This window comes from Octodon degus, unplaced genomic scaffold (genome assembly GCF_000260255.1).
Source record: "Octodon degus isolate 3935 unplaced genomic scaffold, OctDeg1.0 scaffold00002, whole genome shotgun sequence".
NCBI classification, from domain to species: Eukaryota; Metazoa; Chordata; class Mammalia; order Rodentia; family Octodontidae; genus Octodon; species Octodon degus.
In genome coordinates, this window is record NW_004524578.1 from 5274800 (window position 1) to 5287552 (window position 12753).

Below are 12753 nucleotides of genomic sequence, written 5' to 3' on the forward strand. Positions count from 1 at the left end.
AGACCTCGAGTTTTCTGCGTCTGAGGGGCAGCACTAAAGTGATGTCCTGCGCCACAGCAGGTGCCATCTCCTAATGACTGCAGTGTAAGCATGCAAGAGACCCCAGTGGCTGGGTCCCTCGAGGCTGCTGCGACAGGGCTCCGTGGCGGGTTGGGCAGTATGTACGATGAAACATAGTTTGGGAGGCTGCAAAGTGTGAGGTGAAGGCACCCTGAGACTCCGCATCTGATGAGGGCTCCTTTCCCAGAGGTGGCGCCTTCTTGTCCTGCTCTCATATCCCAGAGGGGGACAGGAAGCTCTCAGCAGCCACTTGTATAAGGCTCTGCTCTTCTCCTCAAGGGTTCAGCATTTGGGCCCTGACCACTGGCACCCCAGGAGTGAGAACCTCAGCATGGGAGTTTGGAGGACACACTCTTCCGACCACAGCACCCAGGAGCCTGTCTTCCCTGGTGAGGGACACCTGCTCTCTTGCCGCAGCCACAGTCCTTGCCATGTCACAGCATGTGGGGCAGCCAGGGACTGTTGGCGATGGCAGCCCAGGAGTTCCAGCCATTTGACATAGGAAGGAAATCGGCTGTTTCTTTCAGTTTTTACACATCCTGGCTTGACCTCTGTGACTATCCCTTGTGTTAATTTAATCAAGGAATCCTCCACGCGAGCACCTCTGAAGGGCCTTCCAATCTTACTAGGAAAAGAACAACATGTTTTCTAGAGCCAAGCAGGTCTTTTTTTTTTTTTTTTTTTTTTACAGTACCGGGGAACTCGGGACCCTGCGCTTGCCTGGCAACTGCTTACTCTACTAAGCCATCTCCCTGGCCCGCCAATCAGCTCTTGTGGCTTCAGTCTCCATGTCTTCCAGAGCTGATACTCATCCTCAACCCTTCATTTCTGGGAAAACTTAAAAATAGCTGAAAAAAAAAATGAGGATCTCTGGGTCATGGGGAAGAGAATTCAGTCCTCCCTGGAGGGGCTATAGGAATAGTGCAGTGGCCTAAGCACCTGCCTGGCAAGCACAAGGATCTAGGTTTGATCCCTCAGGTACCACATGCTGTGCCACAGTGCTGGCCACTGAAACCAGGCATGGTGGCACATGCCTGTAATCCCAGCACTGGCGAGGCTAGGACAGGAAGAGCACTACAAGTCCAAGCTGTGTAGAGAGACCCTGTACCAAATACATAAATTTTTTAAAATTAAAAAAATAAAAATACGGGGTTCAATCTCTAGCGTGCCATGCCGGTCCCTTCCCTGCTGAGACGGACATTGAGACTGGCCGTGGTGGCACACGCCTGTAATCCCGGCTCTTGGGAAGCTAAAAACAGGCAGATTACTATAAGTCTAATGTACATAATGAGACCTTGTAGACCCAGTACTACCGTATAAAATATAAAATAATAAAAAAATCCTCCCTCGATGATGAAGGTGCAGAGCCTGGCTGCTGAGCCCCAGGTCCACTGCAAGCAGCGGGCCTGCTTTATTCTCTTTGCTGCTCCAGCGCCTACCACAGGGTAGGCCTCGCGACACTGGAGCATGAATGACAGAAGAGAGGCAGCCAGTGTAGCTGCAAGAGTGCAGTCTAGGATGGTCTCTGCCATAGCTTCCCTGCCAAGTCCAAGTTAGGCCCAGGCTGGGAGTTTTTAGGGTAAAGCTTGACGAAACCCAGGCTCCTTGGGCCCTGCCTGGCTTTGTCATCAGATATGGCTAAGTGTGGGTGATGAATGTGTGGTGCCTGAGAGTGCTGGCCAGGCGGGCTCCCAGGGAGGGAGGCCAAGGTGCTCACGCTGGGCCCTCAGGGCTGCTTGCTCCAAGCACAGAACATGCAGGCCCCGGCCCTGGGGCAGGCTGGGCAGGGCTCTTATCACTAGTCCTGGAACAAGGCCTTGCTGACAGTCCTCAGCAAGCCTGCTGGGAAGCTCAGTGCGGGCTTTGTTTCCTTCCCAAGTTGCACACTTGCTTGGCCCATCCTGCAGGCCCACGTGTGCTGCAGCCCGGCCACCTACGTTCTTTTACTAACAGCTTCCCAAGTCAGAGCTCTGGTGGCCTTCAGGGCAACACCAGCCGGGCCACCGCTCGCCCTTTGCCAGCACCTTCTGTGGTCTCTTGCCAGCAGGGAGGTATTTCTAAGAACGTTGAATTCCCGAGCGAGTGGGGGAAGGTGTTTCTACCAGACATGATTTCAGCCCCTACTGCTGTGTGCCAGTGGGCATTTCCATGACCTTGGTTTTGATCCCAGCATTTTAACTGGGAAGTCTTTCCCGCACTGTGACTGAACAACTGTCGGTTCTTTAGCTGATGGAACGAGGTCAAGCTGCCGTTCATTTGGATGGTGTTAAGTCTGCAGACATCTGGCACCAGGGAACCTGATCCCGCGCTGCAAATAGGTGTTGTCTTCATCGGTCTGGCTGCTATAACGTAGCACTATAGGCTGGATCGCTCCTACACCTACTTCTCGGCGTCATGGGGGCCGAAGCCAAGGTCCAGGAGCCACCTGGCTCTGGTGAGGGTCCTCAACCGGGTTGCAGACCGTTGATTTATTGTGTCCTCAAACAGCAGAAAGAGAGCTCTTTGGCATCTTAAAAAAGCACTAATCACCTCCAAAAGCCGGGCTTCCGGACACGCTTGGGTTTTGGAGTTCGACACACACTTTTGGGGAGAACACAAACTTTGTTCAGTCCATTGTTGATGTGATGCAACGGCGCGGAGGCAGTGTCTTCCCATCCCAGCCACCACCCCATCTCCACAGACCACGCCCAATCTGTCTCCATGGTCCTCACGCTGTTGTCATTGCGTCTGTTGTCACCTGCAGCGAGCCTGGCACTAACCAAGCAGAGTCAGGGACCCAGAGGTGCAGGCAGTGACTCCTTTTGCTGTGCTCTGTGGTGTTCTAACACCCCTCAGGGGCCTCACCTGGCCAATGAGGAGGACACACATTGGCCTTCTCCTCTCGAGGCATGCGCCCTGGTGACCTCTGCCTCCGGGCAGCCCATTCATCATGGCAGAAAAGCCACCCTGCCACTAGGTGGCAGCAGCACCACCTGCAGGCACTTAGGTGGAGACCCTAAGAAACAACGTGCTTTCTGCAGGAATTTAGAGATCACCTGCTGTTATTCGAACATTTTTCTTTCTTCAGAGAAACCCTGAGGATTAACCTCAGCTGATTCTTTTTTTCAGCGGGGAAATCTTTAGACAGTGCGTTTATTTAATAAGTGTAGCTTAATCGGAAGGAGGAATTACAGGCATGTCACTGTGCGTGGACACATGAGTAAGGATTTCAAGTTACTCAGCTGGGCCAGCTCACCTACACACACAGCGGCCATGCGTTCTCACCTCCCGCCGCACTGCATCAGCTGATCCCTAAATCTCTTGAAACCCCAGCTGAGCATCCATACATAGATTTGTAAATCCAATACTACAAATACATTATGCCACGTTCAATAACTGTTAACTAGAATGTTCTCGATTCCTGTGGTTCTTGTGAATGAGTAAGTCAAGGAAAACTGGTTAAAAAGATAGCAATCATCATTTTTAAAAATCTCAGGTATAGTTGACAAAGAATCTATATTCACTGTTATAATTAAACCACAATGGATAAAAAATAGAAATCATCCCCACTGCATGTAGAAATATCACCATGGCGTACTTAGGGGAAGCTTTTCCTTCTCTTTTCTTCAGCTATAAATTTGCTATTTTGGGGTAGCAGAGGGACACCGGGAACTTTCCAGAGACACAGTAACTAGTCAGTAGGATAGAGGCTCCTTCCTACATGGCACTCCGAGTAGGTTCCACCAAGCTGCAAATAGCAGGCTGATTCAAACCATAACATGAAACATGGAAATATCATTTTATTCCATTTTGTGAGGCCTGAGTTAAGTTTCATTCCAGTGAGTCACAAATTGCTTAACATGCTGAAATTAAACTTAACAGCACTCATAAAAGTGGGAGGGGACTGAAGGGGTAGAAACACAAACATTGTCTATTTTTCAGCAAGGCCCTATAAATCAAGAATCCCATCATTAATGATTCCTGCTCTTGGCCTGCAGAAGCTGAGAAGCCAGGGGAATAGGTCTTTAAATGAAACTTGCTTCTGGCGCTACTGACGTACGATGCGTGAGTCACACTGACACGTAGCCTTAGCAGTCGGCAGCAGCCAGGTCCAACTGTACCTGAGGCCCAGACACGCTTGGACTTTCTTTAATGCTTTGTTAGCTTGTGCACACTGTTGGCAGATCAGGGTCTGACTTCCTTAGGACCACAATTTGTGTGCATAGCCTGGGCTCAGTGACCACCAAGGGAAACACAGAGCCTGTAAGTCTCTTCAGTGGAACAATTGTGTCTGCTTAATCTGTTCTTCGCTAAGAGCTGGGCCACATGGGAGCCTTTGGTATCATATTGAGAAAACAATTGAAGTAATGAGTGGGTGTATGAGTGGATGCGTTACCTGAAGGGACTGGAGTGGGTCTGGAATCTGGAGCTCATTTCAATGGACTGTTTTCGGTGTCAGGACTTATTTGGCCTCCCATGGTGTGTACAGAGCTGAGCAAAATTACTGGTGGCATAACGAATTGGAAGAGAGTCTGGCCTTGGAGTACCTCTCTGAAAAGAGATAATAACAATGCAGGGCGACATACTGGGCAGTGATGCTTGGGTCTGATTTCAGCAGTGCCCTCCCTTGTGCCTGTGCCACACCATGACCCCACAGCTGGCGTCTCCACAGTGTGGTTGGAAGTGTCAAACTTTTGTGGACAACACCCCTCTATGCCTCCCAGGCAAAGGCAGTAGAGCAGGATCCGTAACAACAGACAAGAGGATCACTCCATTTCTCTTTGGACAACTAATAAATGGACATGTCACTGAAGGAACTAAGTAACAGAGCTCAGAGCTGGAACAAGTGGAGAGTCACAACTGAAAAGAAAGCTCAACCTGAGAGTCCTAGACTTGGGTATGGAGGTTGGACGTGAAGAGTTGGCGAAAAACAATGAGATGAGCCAAAGGCGACAGAGAGTGTTGTTGGCTATGCCCAGTCCTGCTTGTCTCTGGCCATGTGGGCTGCTGGGGAAAATACTGGTGGCTCCCTTCCAGAGTAGGAGGGCATTGTTCATGAAAAACTAGTGCTGGAGGCAGGGCTTTCCTGCTCGAGACACCTACCCTTATGGGTGTAGGGTAGACTCCAGCTTCCCGCCCATTAATCTGGAAAGGAAATGTCTAACGCTGCACTAGCCACCATCATTTAGAGGTCTCCTTCCATTGGCCTTGCTGTTCCTCATGCCCCCGTTGGGGTGAGCGACCAGAGATCATCAGCTATTTGAAGAAAATCGGCAGCATGGACAGGAAAGACTAAAAAAAAAAATAAATAGGAAAACTGACCCTAGCAGAAAATTGGTGCAATTGTAGAATTCACCATAAACCCATGCTATTAGTCAAGCACATGGGCAAAAATAAAGTAATTTTGAGATGTAGAAGAACTCAGAAATTTGATTTTCCATATATTCATTCTGGAGAAATTACATGTAGTTTAGCAAAACAAGGATGAAGTCAAGATTGGGGAAGAGGAGTATTATAGGCCATGGTGGTAATTACCAGGAGCCAAATAAATCCTGGCCTGACAGCTGTGCAGCTGGCCCAGATCTGCATGCACTTAAAACCCAAAGAAGAAGTTGGTGTCGCCCTCCAAATAGCAGACAGGATGAGGTAGTAGTTAAAGGCAGCTACTGATTTCATGAAGCAAATAAGGTGCCAGAGGGTAATGGTAGACTGCCTACCCAGCATGCTCCAGGGCTCACCATCAGCCTACGTGCCTCTCTCTGGCCGCATCCTGATGGCTCATTGGCAACCTGCCGGGTTCATTCTACCTGACAGGAGGTGTGGTCTATAAGTACAGTACATGTTTAATGGTTTTAAAAGTTTATTTTACACTAGGACACAATGCCTTTAGCCTCCCCCTGAGTCCTTCTCCTCGCTTCAAACAGCTTTATCCCCCCATTCTTGCCACAATCCATAGTTCTGGACATCCTCTTCCATGAGTATCTTTAGGTGTGTTGTCCTGGCTGCGTCAGTTTCCTGAGTTGATTCCAAATGTTTACATTTCAAGGTCACATTGACTTTGAAGAAGAGCCACTGGTCACACATTGCCAGCTCCAGTGAATGTGGAGGGCAGGCACGCACTGGTGCTGTGACGAGCCTGCTTTGCCTCAGATGGCACTTGACAGCAGCATTCCTTTTGATCATGCTTCCTGAGGACACTTGGGAAGGCACGTTTTCAGAACTGCTTTGGACAGTGACAAGAATGATGGGGTTGGTGTGTTTGAAGCCGGAAGGGAGTACTTGGAGGGAGATTAACGACACCATGTCTTTTACTGTAATAAATGTTCAAAAGTTAAACATTCATATATTTCAGTTGCCCCTCATATGTGCAAAAGAAGTGAGAGGGAAACAGACATCGTAATCCAAAGCAAATCTCCAGAAGCTGCCTGAAAACACTGTAAGAACTGTGGAGATAAAAGGGATTAATCCACTCTGATTTAGTAAGGCTTGATAATGCTGCATTTTCAGTGTGAAGATGTGTGGGTGGATATTATAGCAGACTGAAAGTGAACTCACTTCATGGAAAAAACCTATCTGTATATGTCCACCTATATCTGTCCGTATCGTTTGTTCTTAAGTCGACAGTGCTAATAGGCTGAAGTAGGATACACTTAAAAAAAAAAAAAAAAACTCTGCAAGAAAATCCCCATCTAAGTTTGAGAGAACTAAGTGTCCTCAGGTTAGAAGAGGAATCGATGCCTGAGTGTCCCAAAGAAAAAAGGCAGGGCCGCCATTCTCAAAAGCAAGGTCTCTAAAACTTCCAGTTTTGTTCAGGGTTTATCTTGGTAGGAAGTCGTCATTTTTATGCCTGTTTTGAAGATGCGCTGCGTCTCAGCACCTCGCCAGCCACTGTGCATGTGCGTAGTGGAACAGGAAAACCAAGACGGTACGACCCAGTGCTCTGTGGCTAAGGATCTGCTAGGGGATGAGGCATGCGGGGGAACCTGACTGCCAGGCACGGGGCCTGGTGAAGAGCTGATAAGAGACCGAATGCAGATGTAGCAGAAAGCACCAAGTGGAATGTGGTTGATTAATGCATCAGATCTTCATCGGACACATTCTCAGGCCAGACACTGGCACTGGCTGAGGGACCTTCTGTGGAACAGTGTGGCTACGGGGAGAGGCAGATAACTCACAAGAGACCCCACATTAGAGCTGGAGAAGCTGCCCGGACTACGTGAGGTATGCAGAAGTTGTTTGATCAGGAAATCCTGAGGTGCCAGACAAGCCAGGCACGAAGTTCGAGACCGCCAGTGACAGAACAGAGATGTGTCTTGAAGATCAAAGGGAGCCTATGAAGGGAAGATGTAGAGCTCTGAGCGCCTGAGAGAGGTGGGAAAGCCCAGGGGCCGGGTCCCAGGGCCACGCAGAGCTAGCGCAGGGGGCAGCTGTGGTGGTGGTCACCCTGTGGCTGGCCCCCAGTCTGGATACCGTGACGGTGGAGCTCTGAAGCAGCACACGGAGCAGCACACACCTAGTGCCCAGGCTCGGCACAGGGACATTTACTGGACTCTGCTTTGAGCGAGATTTCGGTGCTTGGACACTTTGTATGCTTCGCCCTAGGAGCTTACACTGAGCAAGTGGCAGTGGCAGCTGGGAGGCTAGATGAAGAAGCTCTGTCACAGCTGGTGTCCCCCAGGTTACAGGGCTGTCTGGCCCAACACGGTGTCACTGCTGACTACCACTCACATCTGTGTGTTTCAGTTTTTATTAGTACAGGTTTCATCTGTATCTTTGCATGTCACCTAACCTCCAGGTGCCACAAAATCCACTCTGATGCACTGGCTCCACACCTGACTAGGGCCACGAAAACCTCCAAGGTTGCCCTTGACCAGCCACAAGTGTGATCCCTTTTTCAAAGGCTGCCTTTTCTAGTGTTTGTAATGATGTTTTGTGGATTAAACTAGCTCAGCTCTTACTACATCTCAGTCTTTACTGAAATATATTCAATTATCCAGCCCCTTTGGGGAACACAGTAATAATTCTCCATTAATTGCTTCCCAAAGAAGCAAAACATCTCAGGATAAGGCTCTGGAATTTTGAGTAGGAAAACCACTCATCGAACCATCTGAATTAGCAAACACAAGTATAATGGTTCCTGGAGGGTGGTCCCAGGGCAACATTGTCAACATCACCTGGGAAGTTGTTAGAAATGCAAAGTCAGGCCTGCCCTGCTGTGTGCATCAGAAACTCCAGGGTGAGATTTAGCAGTGAGTGTTTTAACAGCCTGTCCGATGAGTCTGGTGCCCCCGCCTGTCAGAGCATGGCCAGCGTGATGAAGCAGAGGCCCCTCGTCCACTGCACCTCCCAGGCTTGGCACTGGCCTCCACAGACCTGCTGTCCATGTGGCGTTGCTCGAGTCCTGCCCAGAATGGGGAGTGGAACTGGAGGGCAGCACACAGCCTGTGCCTATCTTGAGAAGCTCGGGAAAGAGCTAAACTGCTCAGCCTGGTAGCCTGGTTTCCTTTATAGCCTGAAGCACCAGTGTGTGGCTGGGGTGCAGGGCTATTTTATTCTGGGAAGGTTTGCCTTAGACAAAAATAAAGAGGAACATTGAAAGCAATTTAGTGAATAAGCACCCAGTCTTTATCTAATGTAAACTCAGGTTACTTTGCAGATTACAAAAGTCCCCCAGATGCAACACACATGCATGAGTGTGTATATCTGTTTAGGGGGGTGGTAGTAGAGAAAAGCAGTAATTTCTAGTTCCTACTACTCATGAACCTACAGCTGTGCAGCCCAGACCCACCCAGGGTGGGGGCTGCCTTCCCTCTGATCCTAGAAATCACTTACAAGATTTTAGCCTCGTGGACTTCAGCTGACCAGGTCTCCTAGGTGTGGGCTAGGGCCCATACCTGGCGCTGCCTCCACGGGCTCTGGGCCTGCCCTTCTCAGCTGACACCAGTGTAGGTTCTTCTGTAGGTTTAGACTGTTGGCTACTCAGCCAAGACCGGGTGACCCGCGTGGCCCCAACATGAACACTGGTCATGGGAAATTGTGCCACTCCAGCTGGTGTATGGGAGCCCCCTTTACTTCCTACCAGGGCCTCTGCCTCACCCGCCCTAGTGTGGAGCCAGGTCTTCAGGACTCCTCTGCGGCCCTTCCCTCCCAAGCATATGCTAGAAATATATGTAGTTAAGAATGATGTGAGAAGGGCTGGCAAGGTAGCGCATTGGACGCGCTGTGCTGGCAACCAAGTCCGGGCGTGGTGGCACCCACCTATAATCCCAGTGCTGATGAGGCTGAAAACAGGGCGATCACTTTGAGTCCGAGCTGCATAGTGAGACCCTGCACAAAATACATTAAAAAAAAAATTCTCAAGAATGATGTGAGAACAGACTAAGTATGATCCAAGATGCCTTCTATTCATTTATTTTCTCTTCTGAATTTAAAAGAATTAAAGTATTTTCTCGAACTTCTGAAGTTTGGGGCCCCAGACGCTGTCCCTGTTGGGCCTGATGGAAAATCAGTCCTTGGGGCATCTGCTTTAGAATCCCTCCGACTCTTAAAGTAACTCTGCCCTCTGGTTCCCTAGAAAATTGGCTGTGATGGCACCATCGGCTCTGCAGCCAAGGAAGACCGGTGTGGGGTCTGCAATGGGGATGGCAAGACCTGCCGCGTGGTGAAGGGTGACTTCAGCCACTCCCGGGGGACTGGTGAGTACTGAACCGGCTCCACGGGCCTCCTTGGCCCCAGAGCTGAGGGCTTCCTGCAGCCCTGTCTTTCTCATCTAAGGACCAGGTGACAGCGGATTGCTGAGCCGCCACCTCCATTTCCTTTCTGAAAGGCGAGGAGGAAGGCTGCGTTTAAGTTCCTAGAGGTGCCCACTTTGCCCCCGTGCAAGGAGACAGCTGCTGAAGCTGGGCAACGTGGCCGCACCCTCCATGAGTCAGTGGCACTTAGCTCGCTGCACGTCAGCTTCCTGTCAGGCCATCTCATTTTGTTTTGGTTTGTTTGTTTTTGATACTAGGAATCGAACCCATGACTTTGTGCTTGCCAGGCGGGTACTGTGCCTGTGGGCTATATCCCTGGCCGCAGGCCATCTTTTGTGTGGGCAGAGAAGGTGGCAAAGGCACCTCCACGTCATTTTTACTCAGAGGTGGGCACACTTTTCTCTGTTCTGGAATTTCCTGTTGCTAAATTAAGATAGTATCTACATGCAGCTATAAAATGTTCACGAGAAAGCTTCAGATGCCTCTGCCACCGGGCACCCCAGAGCACCCAAGGAGCCTGCTTCCAAACCTAGGCCTCTCCAAGCCGCATCCTCGCGCAGCACCTCAGCATTCATCTGGCAGGACTTCCTGTTCCCGCCAGCTTCGCAGCTTTAGGCCGCTTTGTTTAGAAGTGACAAGGTTTTCAGATCCCCTGCCCTGGAGGACACCAGTTTGTGACAGCCAGTGGTATCTGTCAATGATACTTAATGAAAGGGTCAGTGCGAGTACCCCAGCTTCAGGGTTGGCCAGGTGACTCTGACCTTGTCTACTGGAACTATGCCAGCAGCTTGGGACAAAAGTCTCCATTTCCTGAGGGGTTACCAATTCCTTTACTTCCCCCCCCCCCAAAAAAAAAGAGACAAGCATCGGAACCCTTTATTTAATTTGAATGTTATGCCAAGCTCCAATAGACGGACTTGCAGCAATAGCACCACTCTATGGTAGATGGGTTGAACACAGTCATACCCACCCCTGCGCTTCAGTTGAACACTGAAGAAGGTTCTGCCACACACCTTTACAAATCTCCACCACATGCACCTAAGCAACTCATTTACCAGTCCCCACATGAGGAGTAAAAGTGACCTCTCTCTTCCAGAACTCTACTGTTCTCTGGCCTTCTGGCCTAAGCAGCACCCTCACCTATCACAGTAGCAGCCTTTCTCCCCATCCTCTCTCCCTGCATTCACCCTGTGCTGGGCCTCCTCTCTGTTTAGAAGGTGTAGCCTCCTGCTTGGTAAGGTCAGGCCTATATAGCCCTGGCAGAGGGTCCTTCATGGAAGGACACATCCTGCGGGGAACCTTCTTGGGGTAACCACTGTCCCCACCGTGACTTGGAGCTTAAGAGTATGCTTCCTCATAACTTGGGAAGCACAAAAGCCTTAGAAACTTCCTTTGGAGAAACACAGGCACGTGTTAGCGTCACTGTCTTGTAAATGTTCTGAAATTCCCAGTGATAACTAAATGGCAGGTGTTCATTGTAAAGCACAAGGCTGTTCTTCTCAAATCCTCAGCATTGGAGCCTGTGAGCAAAAAGCCATGTCAGCAGGGACTCTGCTTAGCGGAAGTCTGTGTGTGGCATTTGTTCCCACGTGGCTGGGTGGCTGGCTGCCTGCTTGACAGAATACAGTTAAACACAAACCTGGAGTCGGGGTCTGACCCCCTGGCATGAATGTAGACAAAGGGACTGGCAAAGGGTCGTCCACAAGTCCATTCCCCTAACAAACGTGTGTGCAAAGTGGTGTCTTAAACACAAAGTACCATGTATGTTAAACACAAGGCACACAGAAAGGGACGGTCACTGTCACATGTCCATCACAGCCAACATGAAGACCCCCCCGGATGAGCCCCTGTGATGTGGCATAGCGGAAGCTCAGCAGAGGTGTTCTTGGTGCCATACTTCATGTGGCACCTCATCCAGGCCTGCAGACACTCGAGCTAGCCTCAAGCCATGAGGGACCAATAGAAATTAACTAGTGACCCAGGTCAGGAAGGACATGAAGGCTGGAGGAGAAAAGCACATTCATAGGAGACTTGCTTTAAAAATCTTGAAGAAAAAAAAAAAAAAAAGAAACCCAGGTCATTTGACATCTGAGCGAGCCAGCTGAGTGGCTGCGATAATCCTGTCAGTACAGATAGGAAGGTAACTTTCATCTGCACCAAGTGCCAGGGAATGAGGGAAGGAGGGACATCTTATCACCCTTCGGGGTCACTATCAAAGAGAAATACCATAGCACAAAGATAAAACCAAATTGAATGCAGGCTATTTGCCCAGTCGTATGAAGTCCTAACCCCTGCCTGAACTCTTGTGAGTCCTCTTACCAGAGTTTATGAATTGAGAATCTAGAATGAACTCTCTCAGGGTGAGTGTCAGAGACAGTCAAGCAGAAGGCCCAGCAGTTCTCACTGCGGGTCAGGAGACACCCCGGGGCAGCATCTGGGGAAACGGTGTCCCAAGTAGAAGGTGTCTGTTACCCTCCAGACTGTGGCCTCCCAAGTCTAAACAGATGAGGGCTTTGGCTTTAGAAGGAATCGACGCAGCTTGGTGTTCCAATGGACATGGACATCTTGGCCACACCTGGACTGATGTCCCTACCAAGCACCAACCAGATGCCCCATTGGCTCTACATCTCTTTGTGCTTTGCTATTCAAACAGGTGGGAGTAGACAGGTCCATGCCTCACATGTTGCCTCGGTCATTAGGTTGGGAGCCTGCCATTTCTAAGTTCCATGCTGTCTCCGTGTGGGGTGTGGATGTTTGATGAGAACATGGAACGTGGCCTCATTCTGCTCCAGTTAAGAATGACAGTATCTGTTCCTAAAAATATGCACGTAACTCAATTACAACGTACTTCTTTTTCTCAGTCAAGAACAGTCTTTGTACGAAGGTGTCCACATGCGTGCTGGCCAGGGCGGTTCCCAAGTGCTTCTCATGTAAGATGTTTGTCTGTTACACACAGTCCCCT

At 49.8% G+C, this 12753-nt stretch overlaps 1 protein-coding gene across 3 annotated transcripts in view; it reads left to right on the forward strand.

Moving 5' to 3' along the window:
- Positions 1 to 12753, forward strand: part of Adamts17 (ADAM metallopeptidase with thrombospondin type 1 motif 17) — a 356834-nt gene that overhangs the window by 240562 nt on the left and 103519 nt on the right. For 2 of the 3 annotated variants that reach the window (XM_023709886.1, XM_023709894.1), the window contains exons 15-16: positions 9614 to 9734; positions 12653 to 12721. In XM_023709886.1, coding sequence (XP_023565654.1) covers positions 9614 to 9734; positions 12653 to 12721 — 190 coding nt within the window. The remainder of the gene's footprint in view (positions 1 to 9613; positions 9735 to 12652; positions 12722 to 12753) is intronic. The other variant, XM_004623253.2, reaches the window with a different exon arrangement.